This window comes from Dromaius novaehollandiae, chromosome 5, assembly GCF_036370855.1.
Source record: "Dromaius novaehollandiae isolate bDroNov1 chromosome 5, bDroNov1.hap1, whole genome shotgun sequence".
Lineage (NCBI taxonomy): Eukaryota > Metazoa > Chordata > Aves > Casuariiformes > Dromaiidae > Dromaius > Dromaius novaehollandiae.
The window spans coordinates 71889552-71911319 of NC_088102.1; the positions used below are offsets into that span (position 1 = coordinate 71889552).

Here is a 21768-nt window from a genome sequence, read left to right on the forward strand (position 1 = left end):
TCTTCTCAAAGGTATCCTAAGCCACTAATCAGCATGGCAGTTATTAGGTTAGTTTTTGAGATTACAGCCAGCCAAACTCAAAGGTTACACATTTCATTAGCGCCATTACAGAGTGGGTCTATGGGGGTGGAAAGGTAAAGCAAAACAGTCAAAGTGATAAAGAAAAACCTGTACGTGCAACTACTGATAGTTTTGTGGCTAAATACCTTTATACTGCAATTAAAAGACATCTTTGACCTTACTACAGCTTGAATACAAACCAAGATCTTCATTTACAGAAAGGATAGACTTACCAGCACATGTCCTGAAATTGAAGCTGCATTTGCCACAGATGTAGTGAAAACATTGTCTGCAGAGGCACCCACATTAGCTACTGTCACTGTGGTGACTTCTGAAAGATAAAAGAGAAATCAACCTAATATTCTGCTTCATCCAAAGAACCTGATAAGGGCCATAAATGCAAAAAAACATAATTACATTTCCTCCCTCCTTTCTATTCAATATCAATTCTATTTTTCATAACCCCCTCAAACTGTTAGAAAACACTTTCACTCTGATTATTATCAAATTTTACTGTGTTGGGGTGATCATGCTTCACCCTCAAGACCACAAAAGTAGTTATCAACGTTTGTTGAACTAATGGAAAAATGAATATTCTATCTGTACTAGAAAAAATTGTGATGCTGAATAAAGAGAGGTGACTGACAAACATCAGGATAACAGAAGAGAGAACCACTGATTCTCCCGTAGCCACATATTAATTTCTAGGGTGCAGCTACCCATACGCTCGTTCCAGTTAAAACCATCCAAAATTATATGCAAATGTTTATATGGTGTTTAGCATAATACGTGACAGCTTAGCTAAAATTAGGGATTTTTCAGTACCACTGTTTGGGCAAAAGCAAAAACCCAACACTGAAGCTCCTATGCACACATGGAGATAAATATCCAGATATTATGGGTAGAGCGTTTTTGCTTTCCTTATCTGCATATCAGAGCTTGTCTTTAAAATTCGGTATGTGTCAGGGCACTTTTTTAAATGGGAGATCTGTGTACAGGGTCAAAATAATTTTAGATGTAAAAAGGCGGCTCTTGTTCAGGTAGTTTATAAGTAAAGATGGTGTAATCTGCAAGAGTCTGGGAGTCAGTAGACCATAAAGCCTTAGCCTGCATCTGCTCTTTCTTCACTGCATCACCTGAGGTAAATTATTTCATTTGTATGCCTGTCTCTATGCTGCAATATGAAGGAACAGGAGACCTCGCAGATCTGCTGGAAGATAAGGCCACACCACCTCCCTTTGCCCTTTACTCAGGTCACATGGATGCCGCAGCAGCAGGCAGGGAGCACTGTAGGGAAAGGGCCCACGGCTGCCGCCTGCCCTTCACCGCCACAGCCAGCTCCGGAGGAGCTAGAAGAGGCTTTGGGGACCAGGCAGGGCAAGGATCGCTCTGTAACAGGATAAGGCCCGCAGCAGCGGGGATAAAAGGGTAGTGGCCCCAACAGCCTGGCAGCCGCAGCCTGAGTGGTGGCAACCGCCGTGGCGAGGCCAGGGCTGGCAGCACGGGCTGGCGTTGCTGCACGGTACCGGGGCGTCCCAAGAAAGAGGATTCGGGCCACGTCCTACAGCTGATGTTGTCGTACACATAAAACGAGGCGCAGCGTGTTGCTGCCATGCGCTGCTCTTCGCTCCCGGGGCTCCTCCACGCCTCCCCCGGCGGCGGCCCCACCATCACCCGCTCGGGGTGCTGCCAGGCTGCCCCGGCGAGGAGGTGGCAAGCAGGGCGGAGGAGCTGCCGGCCGCGGGGGGGGGGCCGAAGCCTGAGGCGAGGCGAGGCTGCCCGAGCCCGGCCCCACACGCAGGGCGAGCAAGGGCGCAGCCCCGGGCGCAACGGCCGCCCCGCCAGGCCGCCGGGAGGGGGGAGCTGCGCATGCGCACTCCCGCCCGCCCTGACCTGCGAAGGCGGCGGCGGCGGCGGCGGCCTCGTCGGCGCTCGGCAGGGACTCGGCTCCCATCTCGATGTGTTCGGCTTCTGCCGCCATCACGGTCACTGCCGCCACCTGCGCCGCCTCTTCCTCCTCCTCCTCCTCCTCGGGCTCCGCCTCCGGTGCCGCGGCTTGTTGCTGCTGCTGCTGCTGTTGCTGCTGCTGCTCGGATGCTTCCGCGGCCGCCGCTGCAGCTGCGGCCGCCGCCGCCACTGCCGCCGCCTCCGCTAAGCCCAACTGCTTCGCCGCCGAGTCGGCGTCCTCCATGCGAGGCGGCCGGCGCCGGGGGGCGAGGGGTAGCCGGCCCCCGCCGTTCTCCCCCCGAGCGCGGCTCGAGACGGGGGGGGGGGAGGCTCCCGGGGGCGGGGGGGGCGATCCCCCGAGGTCACCCGAGCGCTCCCGGCTGGGCAGCCGAGCGGTGCCGAGCTCGCCCGAACGGTTCCGAACGTGTTCCCCGCGGCGGAATCGGGCGCTTCCGAACCGCTTCCGATCGTGCCCGAAGTCTCCCGAGTCCTGCTAGGCCTCGTCCGAAGGCAATCGGTGGCTCCCGTCGAGCTCGGCCCGCGTTTCCTCCCGGCTGGCCAATCCGAGCGCAGGACGGGAGCCGAGCTCGGCCGAGTCCGTAGTAGCGCGGCCCGAAGCGATACCTGACAGATCGGGTGGGAAACCCGAGTCCGCCCGAACAGGGCCGAGTCCCCGAGCGGTCCGGCCCGGAGGGTCGAAGAATCCCGAATCGGCTCGAGTCCTTTCCGATCCCGCCCGAAGGCGGGTGAGGCGGGCGCGAGGAAAGCCGAGCTGTGCCGAGTGCTCTCCGATCGCGCCCGAATTCCCCTTCGTAATCCCGAACGGAGACGCCCGAACGGGCACTGCCCGAGTACGCCCGAAAGCGACCGAACCGGGCCGAGCGCTCCGATCGCGCCCGAAGGGAGGGGGGTGGGGGAGGGCAGAGAGCTCCTCCCAGGCGCGCAGAGACGAACGGTCGCTGCGCACAGGCTGCCGGGATGCTGGAGGACTGGGAGGCGGCGGGGGAGGGGGGGACAAGAGGGGCGCGAGCATGGCTGCTGTGAGGAGAGGTGAGCGGGTGCGTTGCTGTCGTTACCGCTGCCGTTCCCGCCGTTGGGGCTGGGCGGGGCGGGGAGAGGCGTCGCTTCACGGCCGGGAAAAGCGGGTTTCCCGCTGTTTTCCGATCGTCTCTGGAGCCGGTTCTCCGCAGTGGCGCCATGGTGACACCTCGCCGGCTGCCGTAGTTGCGGCTGGCGGCCGTTATCGCGACAGAGGGGGCGACATGGGCGGTGCCGGGCGTCCGCACCTGGGGCACTCCGGTGCCCAGCCAGCCCGGCACTAAGTCCTCGGCACTGAGTCCAGCCGCATAGCCATATCGCGACAGGCCCGATACACTGCTCTGCCTGGCTGCCGGCCCCTCCTCGCCCGAGGCGAGGCTCTGCGCTGAGGTAAATCCCGGCCCCTCCAGGCTCTGGGTCACATAAGCAGGGTGTAACGCCATTGCGGGGGTGCGTAGCTCGTTCAAACGGGGGAGCGTCTTTTCCACAGGAAGGAACGAAATTGTTTTTCCTGAGGCCGAGGTGATGCCTTCAGAATTTTAAATCTTGGTTCCAAATTATGAAGCACTGAAATTCAAAGGAGGGGAGGGACCAGCTGTTCCAACTCATTAACGTGGTCAAAATGATTCATTTTCCTTTCTTTCAGAAATGTCTGAATTTTTTTTTTAAAAAAAAGGTAAATTCAGCCTTAGGCAGACTTACCTCCTTTAGAAACTTTCAGCTTGAGCAGTTAGCATTTGCTAAAGTCATGAGCAGCTAAAAACAAGCTTGTGTAGTGAGGGCCTGGACAATATTAACTGTAGCTGTCACTGCCAGTATGCTTTTAGTGTAGTTTTGGCATAAAAATAACTAAAACAGAGTTTTGTAGAAGATGAGCCAAATTCTCTCTCAAGTAGATGTGCACAGTCACTGACAATCACTTTTTAAATCTAAAGTGGCTAGGGTAGCTCACTTTCAAAATTAAAATCCCCCCAGAAGCAATGCAGACTTCATTAATCATAGCAGTCAGCTGATCTCATTGTTGGGATTAACAACCTGCTGTTATACCTGAAATTATATATTCAACTGGCATAATAATTACTATTTAATTGCATTATCCTTTTCACAGGCATTTTGTGAAGTTTAAATGTTTAACCCATGTGAAATGTCCTCTGACTCTCAGCAGGGAGGCATGTTCTAAATAATGCTGGGTATCAAACATGTCCATAGAACAGATGCAGGAACATGGTTAGTTCCCTCTTATGGATAATGATAAAAATTCAGTTTAAAGCTAGAACTGGGGAACTGCCATTGGGGAATTCACTAGGGGCTGCCTGTGCAAGAAAATTGGACTGCTCTAATTACACTGTTGCCAGCATAGCTGCCCAGCATGGATAAAGCTATACTAGTATGACTTAGCATTTGGTTATATATACTGTTCTTTAGAAAAACTTCCATATTCAGACACTTTTTTTTTTTGCAAAATAGCAGCATGTCTGCACATGCAGTTGTTGCATTTCAAATTAACATCCTACTTTACAGTCTAAAATAACTTTAAAATGGAGACATTTGCTTATTTCTGTGAAAGAAAGGAAATATATCATTTTGATAAAAGGCATTACTTTCACATTAGTGTTTTTATTGGAGTATAATTATAAACATCTTTAACCATTAGTTACTGCAGAACAAGATGTATAATGAAACCTTTAATTCCAGTTCTGCAAAAAGAAATAGAGCATTCAACAAAACCCATTTTGGCTAAGTGAGGTGCTTAAGTCTGTTAGGAGCCTATACTCCCTTCATAGAAAATGGAAAGGAGAATGAAGCACATCCAGAAGGCATTTCAGCTCATAGGCAGTATGAATCACCTTCTAAAATTGTTTGCCTATTTCCACTGCATTCCCAAATTGGATACCTTAATTAGATGCCTGAAGTTAGTAAAGATTAATTTGGGCCCAACTGCATAAGCCTATTGGATGATAAGGATATTAACCACAAGAAGCCCAGAGATGAAGATGGTGGGGTGACTATGTCCCATTGATTTGATGATAACGGAATGCCTTTAAGATGGACAAAAGGGCCTTAGTTTTCCTGTCTGTTAAGTAGGATTCGTAATTTTTAAATTCTTTGTGCCTCCAAAAGAGGATATCGAGAATATTAAGAATGACTTAAGAAGAACTGGTTGCTTACTGATCACACTGTACTTAAGAGGAAGTACTAGTTCAATACTATCATGTTTCAAGGGAATTTTATTCACATTTTTGCAAAAGAAAATTAAAGTTATTAAAATGTATTGTTTAACTTATAGAAAATAATTTTTTTTTGGATGATCAAAGCTATCATGCTTCGAGGTCCTTTGAGTAATCAGAGCATATTAAAGTTTTACGTAGAATGACTTTGCTTTTGAAGGGAACTTGTTTGGGAGGATATTATGTTAGAGGAACTAGGGAGCCCTGTGTTCTACATCATAATTTATAAACAAATGGTATGTTCTGGTTCCCTTGCATGTTTCTCTTGTTCCTGCATAGTTCAGAGGAGATGAAGTGTCATTTGGCTATTCATAACAAATGATATGAAAGTAAAGTATGAATCAGTTAGGTAACTATGTAGTTCTTTGTTTTGAAACAGATGCATACCTCAGCGAAAATGACTACACAATAGGGATTTCCCCAAATTACTTTAGAATTCATATATTTGAAAAAGTTATTTTGGGAACCTGGAATGCTTGATCTGAGAATATAAGAAGTCTTCCAGTGAGCTGAGAGAAAAACATTTCTAGAAGCATTTGTAACCTCTTTAGTAACATCAGTGGTTTGAACGTTTTTGCAGCACTTTTGGTTAATGTTTAGACTAATTTTCTGCTCTTTATTTTTTCCTTCTCAATGGACAGGAAGAACTTCATCGGTTGTATCCTTTTCATACCTTTCATCCCTCACATGTAGGAATCTTGAGAAAAAATGGCTGAGATGGATTAATTTCTTCCTCCCTAATAAATCTGCAGAATGCTTTTTTGGTGTTAATTTGTGAGTTTTCAATTACCAGCACCATCTGTATGAAGCAAAAACATTTCTCCCAAGGGAAAGTGTTTTTGCAGTGTTAGCTGGGGGTTTTGCTCAGATTTTGCCCCGACTTGGCTTCCATTCATGCACAAAGACCTTTAAACCAACCTGCAGCCTTGAGAGAGGGCTGGCAGACACATTTTATGATGATATAACTCATTTCCATAGGAAAAAGGCTAAAAGTTGGATTTGTGGACTGATCTGCACAAAAAACATGCAGCATACCCCACAGACCGTTGATGTTACGGAGCCAACAAGAGGTAGTAGAAACAACCGTCAATGGTACTTCCTCATCTCTAATGTTAATTTACCCTGTCTTTACTCTTGCCAAAATCTGAGTAACCTCCTAAGAAAAGACACCCTTGTCTTCAAAGGTTTCCATGTTTAGAACCTATCTAGTAATTTTTTGCTCCACCTTCCTTCAGCTGGAAAAACACAAAAACCTCGTTCTGTTTTAATATAATTAGCTTCTCTGGGAACTGGAATACATCCACTGCATGTGGGTGGGTGCTCTCATCAAAAACTGGATGGGCAGTTCTGGTAAATGACACCTGAGACTAAGTCCCTGCTTAGAGATAGTCAGAATATTTGAGATGGACTGGGGAAGGGAGGGGAGGATAAAGAATGTTTTGATTATAGCAAGGCAGAAATCTGGAAATAATGAAATCTGCACAGATAACTTCTTTATATAAATTACTTTTTATTATTTAAGACAAAGAATTTTGTTTGGTATAATTTGGTTATTAAAAATACATCAGGATGACCAAGCTTCCTGGACTCTCTGAGCCACATTCCAACTGAGCCCCAAAATGTACTGCATGTGTCTCCCATATGCTATTAATAACATGCTGCTGAGGCTGAAGAAAAAACGCGTCCTTTAGTAGCTATGTTTCTCCTTTGTAGGAGTTGTATATACAAGTGAATGTGGGTGATCTCTTTTGGACTCCTAAGTGTTAGGTATCTCCTATAAACTAGTCGTTTCAACTCCTTTTGTAGATAGCAGGATGCTGCCTTTTGACCCTAGACAGCAGTTTATCTCATCCTGACCAGGAAGCTTGGCTTCGAAGGTGCTCATCTCCAGTGACTCTAGGGGGAGCCCGGACAACTAATTTAGACCAGATGCATGTTTAAGATGACTATAATCTTAAGATGGCTACAGGTGCAATGAACTACCCTGAGACTGTAAGTAAATTCTCCCTATATGTACAACAGTGTCTGCAGTATTCCATGATCTTCCAGAGGTGTTGTGAGGATGACTATATTAAAAATTTTGAAGCTCTCAAATACCTTGGCAGAGGATCCCACATAGGAAGTATGCAGTATAGTCAGATGATTAATTAGAGCTAAATATTTTATTATACCAGAGTTAGTTCTGTGAGCAGTGAACTAAGAAAGTCTGTTTCTTGTGAATTCATGTCCCAAAATTGAGTTCTTACAGCATTTCTTAGATATATAACAAAGATTGAGCTCAGCTTTCAGTCCTTCCATCATGTGGGCAGTAATAGGGTCTGTCTGCTTCAAATAGAGACCTATTTTCATGAAACTCACAGAGATTTGATATATTGAAGTCTGCCAACCCTCTGTCAACTTGGTTAAAGCTGACTAACAGGTATAGAAGTTGTTTGGGGGAATGTATGCATGCACATGCAACTCATTTCCTTAGGGACTACAGTTAGCAAAACTCCATGACACACCAAATAAAGTTCTTTAAAACACAACTAAAATCAAACCTAAAACAGCAAACTTGTCCTAATTCCTGCTATTTGCAATCCCAGATTACTTTCTGAACCGTACACAATAGGTAGTCAAAGGTGAACCATTTAGTATAATAAGGCATAGCAGTATATTTCGAGATTATTAGGAAATGGCTTTTTCATGAAATGGATCCTGCCTCATTAGTATTAGAAATCCTTAACAACAGTTATCAGCTGTCATCTATTCCTTTACAGATTCTATTTTATGTAAATGGAATTTATTACATCTTTTACTTCTTGGCAACTCTTGCAATGATTGTTTATAAAAGTGAGTAGCATGTGTTCTAACGCAGAAATAGGCTGTGTGCTTAAAATATGCTTGTGTTTTGTCAATATGCCTACTGTATTTTTGTGGCTTATTTACCCTGTGTTATTCTACAGGTCAAGTTTTCAGTTACCCAGATAATTTTTTGGCTCCTGATCTTGCATTGCTTTTTATTATGGCCATTCTTGAAGCACTCCGATTATACTTTGGTATGTCATGTTATGAAAGTGCCATTTAAGTGAAATATTAAAATCTTTAAATGTTAATTGTTCTAAAATTGGGTTTGTGTTAAAATATGCCAGTTTAGCAGACTAACAGATTTTTGGAGATATTTGTTATTTATGTCATTAAGCATTATCTGACTGATCAATCTGTTTGGCCAGAGGGCCAAACAGAATTCACTCTTGTATGAAGTGTAATATATAATACCATTAAAAACCAGCAATTGGGGTGTCAGAAAGCAATATAACTGTGACTGCTGGAATACTGTTATGCTGTTTACAAGTGAGTGTGACTTCTGAGAAAGAACGTGTTGAAACACAGAGATCTCCATTCACTCAGGTTGTACAGCGTCTTTAAACTGCTCTAGCAGTGTGCAAAAGTAGCCAAATGGCTGGAACCTTGTGGAACAGGTACTGCTAAGGATTTCCCTGTGCAACTTAAAGCTGCTACCGTGACTACAGCTTTCCCTCTTACCCCTTCTAAAGATACACACCAATGCCGGCATCTTCATTTCACTAAGCCAGAACAGTGTGTAAAGGGACTGTATAGACACTTGTCCAGGGCTTGCTAAGACTTCTTAAAGTCCATAAAAAAAAAATAGGGTTACTATTAAAATCTGCGCCAGATGTTCCTAACACGTTTGTACAAAGTGGGTGTCTGTTGAAACCAGCTGAGTTGCTGCAGGGATGAATTTAGACTACTACCTTAAAACTCTCTGCATATGTTTGCTTGGAGCCTGGTGGATGAATAAAGTGAGATTCAAGACTATGTAGTTGATGTAGTCTAATGTAGTTAAATAGCAAAATCTGCTATGAGGCTGACTTGGAAATAAGGTGCAAGTATGAAATGAAGTGCTGTTTCTGCACAATGACATTAATTTCAAATAGGAATAGGTTACCAGGGAATATGGTAGATTCTAAATTACATAAGATTTTAGAATCAGCGTTGGGTGTCCTTAAATGTGCGCTGTAGTCACCAAGTTGTCAAGCTAGGTGCAGAGGGCTTGGGGGAAAAGTTTGATAGTCAACTAAGAGGGTCAAATCGGAGGATCTGGCTCTGGCATCTGGCTTCAAAACTGATTGTGGGGAAATAAGGTAGGTGTTGTGCCTTTGAGTATCAGCTGCTCTTTTATTTAGATTAACTTCACAATCAGCAAGAAATTGATAGTCTGTTGATCTTTCCATTTGTTCTGAAATTTACTGACAATCGCCTTGATTCAAGCCAATGTTTCAATGTGCTTTCAAATATAAGGGTATGCTTGAGCCTTTTTTGAACAGGGTTACTCAGTAGACTTTTCATAACAAATCAGAGACTTATATTAGCTTTTGTTTCCTCCAAGGTTCAAAGGGTAACCTGACAGAAGAAGAGGCTCCATTAGGGTTCAGTCTTGTGATCACAGTCGGAAGTGTCATTCTGTCTGTCTATTTCCTGGTGTGGCAGACTTACGTACTAAAAGCAGATGTCATTTTAAGTGCCATTCTTCTCTTTACGTACGGGCTTGAGTCAGTACTACAGATCATAGCCATTGCTGCTTTTGTCAGCTAAACCCCAGCTCTGTCTGGCAGAACACATTTTTCCAGCACATTTCTTCTATAAATGTTTTTTTATATTTACAGTATTTAGGTTGATTCCATATCAAAATCACGTAGAACTTTCTTCCGTTTAAATTACAAGCGTTTTTTTGGCAGAGATCTCCCTGAGTGGATAGGTAAAATATTCCATGTAGTTGCTCTGTAACACTCCCTCATCAGTTAGCTTATTTATGGGCAAAGGCCAAAGGTGATTCAGCAAAAAGCTGTGAGAATCACTCAGCTTAATGCTGTGGTATTCATTAGGGATCTATATTAAATATTCATTCCTAACGCAGACCAAATAGCAGCCAGTGTATCATCTACTTATATGCCTTTGAGATTACATTAGTTTTAATGGCATTGCAGCAACATACAACTAAAGCAACATGTAAGTGAATCAGGCTAATACAGTACGGACTCATTTCTGCCTCACAGCCTTGTGTCTGAGGCCACGGTTTTGTTTTATTATACCTCTTCTGCTCTCATTTGTGCTTCAGACCCCAGTGGTAATTTCCCTGACTTTAGTAGGGCAGTACCTGATTTATTCCAGTGGGAGACAGTTGAACTGAGTTTCGTGCATGCACTGAGAGCTGAGCTGGTGTTTGGGCAGCCGGTTCTTACGGACGCAAAGGCCAAAGGCAGTGGTGTATGTTTGTTTCAAATCGGATGGCCTTAAGATGAGCATAAACATTCACACACTTTTCTGTCCTTTTTAAAAGTCAAACTGAATGTTGTCAGACATGTTTCTGTTCAGTATTGAATGTATCTGTTTCCATGATTCTGCAAAAATTACTACATTCAAGCCTTTTCTGTTAAATGAACTGTGTGCAAATAGAGATTTTTCACTCTATCAAAAATATGTACATAATAATGTAAAGCTTGGGGAGTTTGTGGGGGTTTTGTACAAGCAGACTGTTTTACATTCAGAATTTCTTAGTTTTGAATTTATTTATTCAAATAAATAATCTATTAGACCTAGGCACCATTTGAAGCGCAGAGTGTCTTGTTCAGATCCTAGGGTACCATTAAGCTACTCAAAGGAAAACTTAGGCCAGACTGTTTGTGTGCTGCTCCTGCTGTATGTAGGCCATTCCCCTGCACTGGGAAAGAGCATTTGATTTCTGTGCTAATTTGCACTACCCAGGGGCTGAAAATGCAGTTGTATAGGTCCAGCATTGTCTCAGCCACACTGCTTTTTTTCTTCCAGTGATGGCAGAAGGGAACAAGAGGTGTAAAAGTTCCTGCAGAAGCACCCAGATTCTTACCTCAGTCATGCTCTGGGGAGCTCCTTCCAAAGCCAGGTGACACCAGCTTCTGTCTATGTTACGTCTCCCAGTAGTCAGAATTAAAACATGCACTTTGGCATGAATCTCCTTGGGTCAGATCCTCGTCCTGTTCAAATCAGTGGCACAAACCTTTTATTGATTGAGGTAGGAGCAAGACTGCACCCATGAAGACAAGGGCAAAGCAGCAGAACTGGGTGCTAAGGAGCAGCCAGGCAATTGACTAACCAAATGTTTCTGTGCTTAATCTACACAAATCAAATACCCACCCATTTGTTTTTCCAAATTTGCTTCGCATAATGGAATGTGCTCATCACGTATTTGTTATAAAGCTTGACAAACATACCAACCTATAGGTACCCTAGTCATGATGAAAGCATACCACACAAAACCCTTTTCTGTACACATAGGAATAAAAGGACACATTTTCTGATATTTAATTATACCTGCCTTGTGCAAAGGTCTGGAAATAGAAAATCCAACAGGATTTAAAGGAAAAATTGCTAAGTGGAAAAAAAATCACCTGGATGCAGGTGGCATGGCAGACGAGGGTCACACCCCTGTGTTTTATCTTCCTTTCTTCTTGTGGTGGTCAAGGACCACTACAAAAAGAATAAAAAATATTGGCACAGCCAGAGGTAGCAAAGACCGGGAGTATAGATTCAGGACAGACTAGCACAGCCAGCGGGAGGTGCTCCTTCCCCCAGCTGTTTAACCGTGTTCCCACCACAGGTCAGCAGCCCTTCAGCTATGGCCCTACAACTGTTTGTGACACTGAGCTGTAAAACCAGAGGACTAGCCTGATCTGTGCGGAAAGTAGCCCTACAAAATGGTTGTTCTGGTGAAGGTGTTGATTAGGTGGTGGCTGCCATCCATGGCACAGGAACAGGTTACGTTTCTGTTTATCCTGACAGCATGGTATGGTCAGACACTGCTTGGGACATTTTGCTGGAGTGAAGAGCACTTACCATACAAGTAAAAATAATAAGAGTGTTTTACTACTAATAATACAGTTAGAAAACATGAATTAGCAATATACATATGATAATAAAAACAAATTCTTGAATTCATTTCAGAGTACCACCTGAAGTTTTACAGACCCCTATGGTCACAGACTCCAGGATGGCTGTTAGTGCTTGCTGGGAATCAGCTGACCCCCCTCAACCTGGATTTACATCCCAAAAGGGCAGGACAGTTGCATTTCATTTTTCCAGTTCAAAATAAAATTGTCCATAAACTTTTTCTGATTGGATAATCAGATACTCAGATATTTCTGCTGCTGTCAGTCCCTCGCTGTGTGGTGAATGTAAGAGATATCTGTAATCTTCAGACAATTCCTTCTTCTCAGTTATTCCCAGGGTCTGAATGGGAATTGTGGCTTATGCTGGTGACTTGATATAATGACAGATTTGCTCCATGCTGAGCTGATACAAAAACCCAAAGTGCATCGGGCCCTGACCTCAGCGTGTTTTTTCTAATCAGTAAAACCTTTTCCAGTCTGTTTGCACTGTTTGGAGAAGCCAGGGCATGACATAGTAAAGCCATTGATGACATTTGCCAGACATAAGATTGCTGGAGCTTTTAATTATGAGGCCCAGTCCTTTTGAAACAGGATGAGCAAGGTGGATGAAAATGGCATTAAAAATTTAGAGGAACACATATTTTGAGGAGCTCAGTTAGGGTGTTGTTTACTCTGCAAGGAAGAAACCTTTGTTCTCAAGCCATCATAGGGGTGTCTGCCGCCAACCTGATTTAAAAGGCTGATCCCGAGAAGCAAGTTAGCCTCTTGGGATTTCAAACTGAGGTATTTTTACAGATAGGACTGTATTGGTCCATGGCCTTTTTTGTGTTCCTAAGCAGGCAGAAACAGTGTACAGACCAAACTGCAACCGCAGTGCTACATTCCTCAAGTGCTAGTCAGCCCTTTTAGTTGCAATGTGAACAGCTTTGAGCTGTGGGAGAGGGAGTGAGGCTTGGGATAGGGGGGACATGTTCATTTGTTTCTACGTGTGGGAACCAAGCAAACAAAGTTGGCCTACAGGAATTACCACTGTGGAGCAGGATGATTCCCCATCTAGCTTAATGCCTGTGTCCCATTTTGACCGGCATCCGCTATTGCTGGGAAGACACAATGAGCTCAGTGGTGGTTTTCTTCCTTGCCTGGAGGAAAATTTCTCTCCTCTGCTTAGCAGTTAAGAGATTTCCTACAGGACACAGCACTTCACAGCAGCCCACTGGGACTATCTTCATAATGAACATGGGGCCAAAGCTGCCAGGTAGCAAGTAATTTAGTGCCTTAAACATTAGGTATCATCTCCACACAATCCTTCCAACTATTCCTATTTGCATCCTGGGAAAGTCAGCTCGGCCCAGCATTCCCACTGAAACACCCAAGTGGTGAATGACACATTTGAGTGGGTAAGGATCTCTTACACAAAACCTTTCAACTCAAAAGGCCTGCTGGTCTCCAGCACAGCTTATGTTTCCCACCATGTTTCCCTCAATGAGAAAGGCTCTCCTTTCTGCTGAACTGATATCCCTTCCCCTCCCTGTGTTGTGGTTGCTACTCTCTAAATGCTTCTTCTCCTAGCGATGGCTGTATTTTCATGGTGCACACTGTCCTGAGCTTGTGGAGCACCTCCTGGGATCTCACTGACATTGAGGCAAGGAGGCTGATGAGGCCCTGGGTGGGTGCACAGTATCGAGTACCTGCTTGTGCCCTTCTGCGGGGGAAAAGGATGTTCTTCTATCAAAGCTGAGCTGCTAAAATTGTAACTGTCATTTGGGAAACTGGCTCTCCCTCTCCTCATCCAGCTCACCGTGCAGCATTCCTCCCATGATAACTCATCAGGGGCGTTTCCTCCACACGGCTTCCTGGACACAGGCCAAGGAGAAAGCTGAGCACTAGCCCCCACATTGTGGCACTCACTGAGAAAAACCACCGTGACAGGTAACTCTACAAGCACAGAGTTACAGAAGCCACATTTCCTCCAGACTTGTGTCCCGTGGTGAAAGCGTTTTTTTTTTTTTTATTTCTTTCTCTGGTGGGTTGCAATCACTCTGCAGCTATTTCTTGCCCCAGGCAAGGAATTGGGGGTATCTCCTCTGTTACCAGGCCTCTCTTGGGAAAACTGAATTACCTCCAAGGTCTCTTCCTTGCTGTCAGACTTGGCTCCAACTGACATGGCTTCAAAGTATGTCGTAGGGCTGGTGGGGAGACCTACTATACGCATGCACTTTAACAAAATGATCTCACAAGCTCCATTATTTTAGAGGACAGGCTGCCTAGATGGATCTCACACTACTAGTGCCATTCCTGTAAGACACATACATCCAGCTGATGTGTCCCAGCTAAATGATCAGCACCTGAACTGATTCCATCATTTAAAAAAAAAATGCTTAAAGACTAAAATCTTGAGACAAATGAAACTAGATGTTCTTTTAAAGTAATAGTCTGTCCATGCAAGAGACTTTCGGGGTTCAGTTCCCTTCTAAGCCCCAAGATACATGGTCACCAGGGCTGAGTTGGCAGCGTGGCAGATCCCAAAGCACGGTTCAGACGTCCTCTCCATATTCTGGCAGCAGAAACTCGGGAGTGTCCTAGGACCACACGGGCAATTTCCAGGTCAGGCACGCAGCACCCGCAGGAGTAAGGACAAGCGTGCCTTCTGCCATATGGTCACTATTTCCTCTGGCTTTTGAGCAGCAGGAGAGGCGCAACCGTGGACTGTGTGAAGAGCCTCAGGGGTTTCTAAAGGCATCTAAAGGGACTGGACCTATTTGCCCCCGCCCTCCCCCTCACGATGCCTTTCCCCACCGCCAACGACCAGGCTGAGGCGGCAGGCAGGAGCGAAGGCGGAGGAAAAACAACCCGCGAGCCAGCGCGGCGCTGCGGAGAAGGGCGCCGGGCTGCACAAAAGGTGCCTTGTTCCCCCACCGGGCAGTCGGGGCCCCGCGTCCCCTCCCTCGGCGGCGATGGAAAACCCAGCTCAGCGCGCTCCTTAGCCGCACGGCCCGGCGCTGCCCCGAGCCCTCCCTCGCCTCGGCTCGGGCGCCCCGCGGCCCGGAGGCGGCCGAGGCCCCAGGTCCCCAGCGCCTCGCAGGGATGCGGCCGCCCGCCGGGGCCGCGGGCTCCTAGTTACACAGTAACCTGTTACTCCGGGTCCCAGCTCCACCTCTCGCAGCCTCCACATCCCTCCCCTCCTCTGCTCCGCTCTCCTCTGCCAAGAAACCTCTGTCACCTGCTCTCAGACAGCCGGGCGAGCGGCACCGGGAGCGGAGCGAAGCCAAGGGCGCCGGCACCCCCGGGGCTGGGCCGGCGGGTGGGCTTTGCCTCGCTCGCTCCTCCGTCGGGGCTGCGAAAGGCGCTGGGGCGCCCAGAGTCCGGGCAGAGCGCTCGGCAGGCAGGGAGGGAGCTGGGCTGCTGGAGGATGGCAGCAGGACTTAACTAGGAGGGCACGGCTAAGCGGGAGAGGAAATACAGGCGCCCGGGACACCGCCGGAGACGGGAGAGGCTTCTCAGCACCGGTAAGTCTCTCCTCCTTTCAAACCCGAACAGCTCACACGCACACCCCCTTTTCCCCACGTTTGCCTGCTTCAAAAGCCTGGTTAATCCAGCTGCAGAGGGAGTATGCTCAGAAAGGGGAATGTGGCTGGGAGGACGTAAACTGCGTAGTTGATTTTAAAAAGGGGAGAAAAGAAGTAATTTTTCCAGTCTTTTTTTTTTTTTTTTTCTGGGTTTGTTTCCCGTTCTTGTACTTCCCAGCCGGCCCAGATCCAGTAGGTGACACTTTCTTGGCAGCAAAACGTCCGTCTGGCACAGAAGGGGATTTTTTTTTTTCCTTTTATTTAGTGAAGTCTGGAGACGGTAGTTTCAAGCAGCAGTTTGTTTGCAGACCTTGGGGTTTTCTCCTTTTGGGACGCATGCGGAAAGCATTTTTGCCGTTTCCCCGCTGAGGTCCTGCCCTAATTGCTGCTTTCAGCGAGCGCTCGCTGCCTGTGACCTTGGCAAAATTTGTTACCCTATTTCCAAATCGAGGGAGGGCTCGTTCTGAGCTGCACCATTCGCCTCCCAGGCTCCCCGTGAGCCTTAGTCCCTGTTAATGGCTTTGAGTGCAGCTCTCCTTTCCCCTTTCACTTATTTGACTGGGAAATGCCAGTGCAAATTGCACAGGGGAGAAGCCTTCGGGCCGACAGGTTTGACTGATGTTATTTTTAAATACTGGGAATAACTGTGAGACAACACAGTAGTAAAATGCAATGATTGCCTGCTGTAATTAGGGCAATGAGGAGTAACGCTTCCATTGCTGGGCCGCTTTGAAGTGCTACGTGAACCAAGCCGTATATGCAGGGACCTGATCCGTTGGTGGCTGCCTGTCCAAGAGCTCTACTGCTTTGGTGGGATCCCCCCCCAAAAAGGACTTTTTCGGAGTTAAAGAAATGTCAGCAAGAGGCTCAACCCTCAGCTGATGCGCAGCATCCTGGCTGGCTGAAGGGGAGACCCACGTGGGTTTTCACCAGCGCGGCATCACATTCCCAGCACCATTTCGTTCACTGATCAAGTTGTTTGGTTGAGAAGGGAGAAAAAATAGTCCTTCACAAATGTAAAGGGGAGGCAGCAGGATGAAATCCAGGAGCCCTTTAAAACACTGCTTTGAAGAGAGGCTTGGGATCCACGGTGGGAATGTGTCTGAGACGTGGCAGATGCAATGCCAGGCATTGCTTCGCCCTGGTTAAACAAGGTTTGAATTGGATGGCACTAACTGGTGATGGCACTAACTGGGATGACACTAACTGCTTGGCTCCCCTGCGAGGTCTGCAATCAGACCTGGCCTGAACCTGCTACTAGTTTCCGCTGCTGGAGCATTAGGAAGCAAGGCTGGTTGAAGACCTGTCACTCTTTAGGCTGGCTCCCAGCCACCCAGTATGCGCAGAAATCTGGACAGGGTCCCAGTGCAGGATCTGGTCCAGCACACTTTGCAGGGCAGGGCGGGTTTGTCATAATACAGGTTAGAGGGACTGGAGGCATCTTCTGCTACCTGAGAAAAAGTTGAACACCAGCATCATTGAAAAGAAGGAGGTAAAGTCCCGAGGAAGAGACGACAAGCTGTAAAAGACAGCAAAGCACTGCTGATGTATGTGTGTATGCAGGCACGCCTAGCTGTTTACTCGGTGTAAAACAATTTGCCGATACGAGCTTGCAGTCTTTGGCTTTCTGTCCCCATGCTGGTTACTGCCCAATGTGAGGATGGGCAAGGTGGAAAACACAGAGGCACGTAACCTGGCCACTGCACAATGTTAGGAGGAAATGTTTTCTGGGCAACAGGCTCTGGGTCACAGACATAGCCAGGCTCTCTACTTTGGTGCCCGCCGTTGTTGACTGCAAACAACTAAACATCAACTGGAGTGACAAAACCTGGCATGGAGCCCAGTGAAGCAGTTCCTACAGATAGTTGCTTCTAGGGCTTCATCTACCTGACTCTCCATGGATGTAGGTGCCCCGTCTGTACGGACCAGCTTGTCGAGTCAGGCAGTAGCTCGCTTGTGCTGCAGCACATGTGCGCCCTGGTACAGCACGGAGAAGGCACTGTTTGCACTAATGTTGACAGCAGACACCATTTTGTAGGGCTGTCCTGCTGTGGCTGTCTGCCCAACTTCAGCCAAGGGCATGAAAAGCCAGGGAGGAGTTCGGAGGAACCCAGATCAGCTAGCGCCGCTCCAGCAGAGTATCTGGGCTGTATGTCCAGCGGAGGAGACCCTGCTGATGGATGGTCTCAGGGCCAAATCTGCCAGATGTGGATGTTGATGTTAGCATCTGACCCTTGACTAGATGGCCCTTAGTGTGCTGGAAAACAGAATGCTTTTTTGCAGCATCATAGGATAATTCAGGTTGGCAGCGTAAATTCGTAGGGACAGAGATTCAGAAGACACCCTAATGCTCTAAAGGCCTCAGAAGGTTTCAGTCCTTCTGGTGGACAAAGGAAGGAGTGAAACAGAGAAAATATATGCGTTGGCTTGTGTGGGCTTGAGAAACATCCATATAAAATAAGTCCGGGTGCAATGCCTGAGTGCGTGGGGGGTATTATTCCCTGAGGGTTGGATCCTGGGGTGCTGCTTTGGAGCTGTGTCTCTGTCACACTCTCTGCTTTCTTTCTCTCTTCCATGCTGTGGTATCCCTCTAAGTGTTAAGTCTGGGAGGTTTTGCGGTTTTGATGGAGACGTAGCCATATTTTTCTTGTGCAGGGCCAAAGTTTTGATGGAGACGTAGCCGTATTTTTCTTGTGCAGGGCCAAAGTCTGGCCTTACGTTGACTTCATGTAACAGCAGTCAGCAGTACTGCTCTTACCTCCAGGGAAGCTGCTAGAGCATGGCCTTTAGTCTATGAGTTTGTTGTGACTGGCAATAAAATTAATCACTTGCTAAAGATACTCAAGCCTAGCATCTCCCAAACAGAAGTGCCAGGGAAAGTCTGCCGACTTCCCAGAGATGGTGTGCCATGCTGCAGTAAACCTGTCTCAGCAGTCCAGCCCAGAAAGGTGCCCTTCCCGGAACAGCAACTGGCATGCAGCCCCGGGCAGATCTAGCAGCACAGCATGACTTTTCCAACAAGGCCTTCTGAACCGGCCTGCTTTGGTCAAGGTTCAGCAGGTGCCCAGAAAAATAGCCACCCTCCTACCTAAGAGGTATCCAAGCCTCCCCCTCGGAGCTGGGAGGAGAGTGGTAGCTTCCAGAAACCCTCCTAGCTCATCTGACTATGCCGTGGGGCAGTCCTCTGCATGATCAGAGACGGAGCGAGGCGGTGCAGAAAGCCTGAGCAGCGGGGAGCAAGATCCAAGGAAGCCTAGCAGACCTGAGATCACCATTCAGCTCTGCTGGATCGCTGCCCTGCCTGCTAGACCACACTTTTCATTTGTCGGGGTTAGACCAGAGAGAGAGTTCAGTCTTCAGGCCCTTTCAGCCTTCAGCTTCTCCACCAAGCCTGTGATCATGGCAATGGTGTGGCCAAGGGGAAGGAGCATTAGAGATTTCATGTGCCCTGTTGTGTAGCTGGGAGGCAGTGACCAGCAGCTTACCCTACTTGCTTGCAGTGGGTTTGAACTGGCAACCTCAGGGCAAAATTGCACTGTCACTCATTCCCTAAAAATTTAGTTGCTGTGCATCAAATCACTGTCAAGAGGGGGTTTAATGGGATGTCCTAGAGCTGGTCAGGCGAATTGGTATCGTTGCACTGATCCCACAGGAACAAGGCCACCTCTGCATATGACTCGAGAGCTCTACCTCTCCAAAAAAAGCAAAAAGCTTCCCTCTGCCTGGGCTGGAGCAGGCCCCATTTGCAAGCTTGAAATGCATGATGCCAGAGGGTTTAACCAAAAAAGTCCCAATGTTTTTGTTTCCTGGTAATCCAGATAAATCAGGAAGAATCACAATTAAGAAGGGAGGGAAAGGCGTGTAGCTGAGAGCTGGAGCAGTTTGGAAGTCTTCCCCATTCACCTGCACTGCAATTCCCCAGGAGAGCCCAGCCCTCGTTCCCATTCATTCAGTGCTCCCCAGGGCGTTTCTCGCCGTCACCAAGGCTCCATTGACGAGCGGAGCCAAAGCTTCCCAACCCTTGATGTCAGTGCCTTCTGGACACTTTCTTCCTCTTGCTGACTCAGCGGCCACACTGGGCTTGTTGTGAGGATGGAGTCGGCTTCCAGTGGCTGCTGCTCTTCTCATCAGCTCCCCGGCTAGGCAAGACTGCCCTGGGGCTGTTCTCAGCTGCACTTCTGGTTGTGGGGCAGGGGTAGGAACAGCAAACCAAAGGCGGGGAGTCACATGCTCTGCCTGCTCGACTGCTCTGGACCAGGCACCAAAGAGGCCAGGCAGGCTCCTTTGGCCCCGAGTTGGTTTAAAGCACCAAATGAAGTGGTTAGGTGACTGTTGCTGCAGGTACGGTTAGATCGGGGCACTCCCCCATCTGCACAAGGCAAGAGGCTGATGGTGGAGACTGGAGTTGTTCTGTGTTGGAGTGAGGGGCAAGTGCAGTTCTGGCTGGGATCGCAGGTGTCAGGATGCTCCATGCCCTTTCGTCCAGCACTGCCTACAACAGGGTCACAAATGAACTCCCCCACCACAAGCATCTTCCGCAATGGTTTTTCCTTACCCTGTTGAGACAGGCGTCTTCATGGGCCAGACATCCTCATTTCAAGTGCCACACTGCCACATCCAGCCCATGGTGAGTGCTTCAGCCAGTTGAGGCATTAACCCACATATTTACCTCTCCTCTCCTACTCCCCAATAAGCTCATCTCAGGCATTTGAAATGGGATAGAGGAGCTATCCAAAAGCTATGGCAGGAAGGGAGCCGCTGACATGATTTTGCAACAGCCCTGGCTGTCCCATCGGGCAGGTTCAGCACAGATGTGTCCTCATGGCCCACAGGCCTCTATCCTAGCCTTGCCATAGGTGAAGGCAGCTCCTTTGATGGCCAGTGGTGTAGTCATGCTCTGCATTTGGTGGGCTGGGGTCTTTGGACATGAGTTTGGAAAGCACTAGCAAACACTGTCTTTCTTTTGGGCTCTAGCTGGAGTATGGGCCCAAAAAACCTTTTAATAATTTGAATTTGTCTGAATTTTGTTCTTCCTGCTTCCTTTTTCTTTGTTTTTCACTGTCTTATCAGTCTCAGTCTGTCCAGATTTATATCCTACAAAGGTAAAGTGCAGGCCATTTGAAGGGCAATAAACCAAAGTTCAGCCACCCAGCAGTAATGCTCACCATAGCTGAGCAATTCAGAAAGTGAAATACTGCCGCTAGCAGGACTGCGATTAAGATCAAGGGAACAGGCACAGTCCGAGTCAACATTGCCCTCCCCCAGACTGTTTATGTGCAGCTTTCCTTTTACCGAAGGTGCCACAAAGTGGGAACAATCTGGGAGCCGATCACTGTAAGAGCCCCTGCAACGCATGCTTTAGCGAGGAGCTCAGTGCTGCTCGATGCCCCTCACTGTGGTTTTCTGACAGGCGGGACAAGGGGCTTGGGCGGAAGGGAGAAGGGGCTGGAGCTACCACCCAAGTGGTAGGTTCTCCCATGTTCCCCCACTGAGGAATACTAACCAGAACCTCAGCACTGACCCACTTCATTTCTGTGGACTTGTCTTCGTCTACCAGCAATTCCTCACTGACTTCTTTGGGGGCACTTCCCATCCTACCGCTCCTGCCGGGAGACTGATGGCAGTAAGGAGGGCTCTGATGGGTGCTGCTCCTTGATCCAGGTGTTGTCACAGGGACTCAAGGAGACTTGGGGCTTAGACCAGAACTGAGACTTGTGGACACAACATCCTCCAAACCAGGTTTGAAGCTCTTACTGGTAACGGTACGGAGACATAAGCAGTGGCTCTGCCTTTGCTCTTTTTGTGCTGTAGATAAACAACGAGGCATCCATTCACCTGAGCCTGAGACACTCCTTTCACCAGTAAATTCACTTTATAAAAACACTGGGGAGAGAAGATGAGAGAAAGGCAATTGCACCCACGACAACCCTTAATAAATCACAGGCTGGAGCCTGCTCTTATTCCTGACACTGCTGCCTCTTAATTATAGCTGTGTTCATCTGA

The 21768-nt window shown here is 47.5% G+C and overlaps 2 protein-coding genes and 1 non-coding gene across 6 annotated transcripts in view; 2 read left to right on the forward strand and 1 right to left on the reverse strand.

The window, feature by feature from the left end:
• DEAF1 (DEAF1 transcription factor) overlaps nt 1-2936 on the reverse strand; it is a 28388-nt gene extending 25452 nt beyond the window's left edge. For all 3 annotated transcript variants that reach the window (XR_003260840.2, XM_026110708.2, XM_026110707.2), the window contains exons 1-2: nt 1954-2936; nt 294-391 (exon numbers count right to left, since the gene is read on the reverse strand). Coding sequence is in view for 2 of the 3 variants with exons in the window: in XM_026110708.2 (XP_025966493.2) it covers nt 294-391; nt 1954-2251 (396 nt within the window). In the remaining variant the exon portion in view is untranslated. The remainder of the gene's footprint in view (nt 1-293; nt 392-1953) is intronic.
• Nucleotides 2937-3073: 137 nt separating this feature from the next.
• LOC112989510 (uncharacterized) lies at nt 3074-9795 on the forward strand. 2 transcript variants are annotated; one of them, XR_010389564.1, is made up of 4 exons: nt 3081-3435; nt 5915-5931; nt 8012-8311; nt 9664-9795. It is a non-coding gene; the product is annotated as an uncharacterized LOC112989510 (transcript). The 2 variants fall into 2 exon arrangements; XR_010389563.1 differs by lacking the exon at nt 9664-9795 and having other exon boundaries at nt 3074-3435; nt 8012-8368.
• A 5237-nt stretch (nt 9796-15032) lies between these two features.
• Nucleotides 15033-21768, forward strand: part of EPS8L2 (EPS8 signaling adaptor L2) — a 79828-nt gene continuing 73092 nt past the window's right edge. The window contains exon 1 of the mRNA XM_026110691.2: nt 15033-15705. The gene's annotated coding sequence lies outside the window, so the exon portion shown is untranslated. The remainder of the gene's footprint in view (nt 15706-21768) is intronic.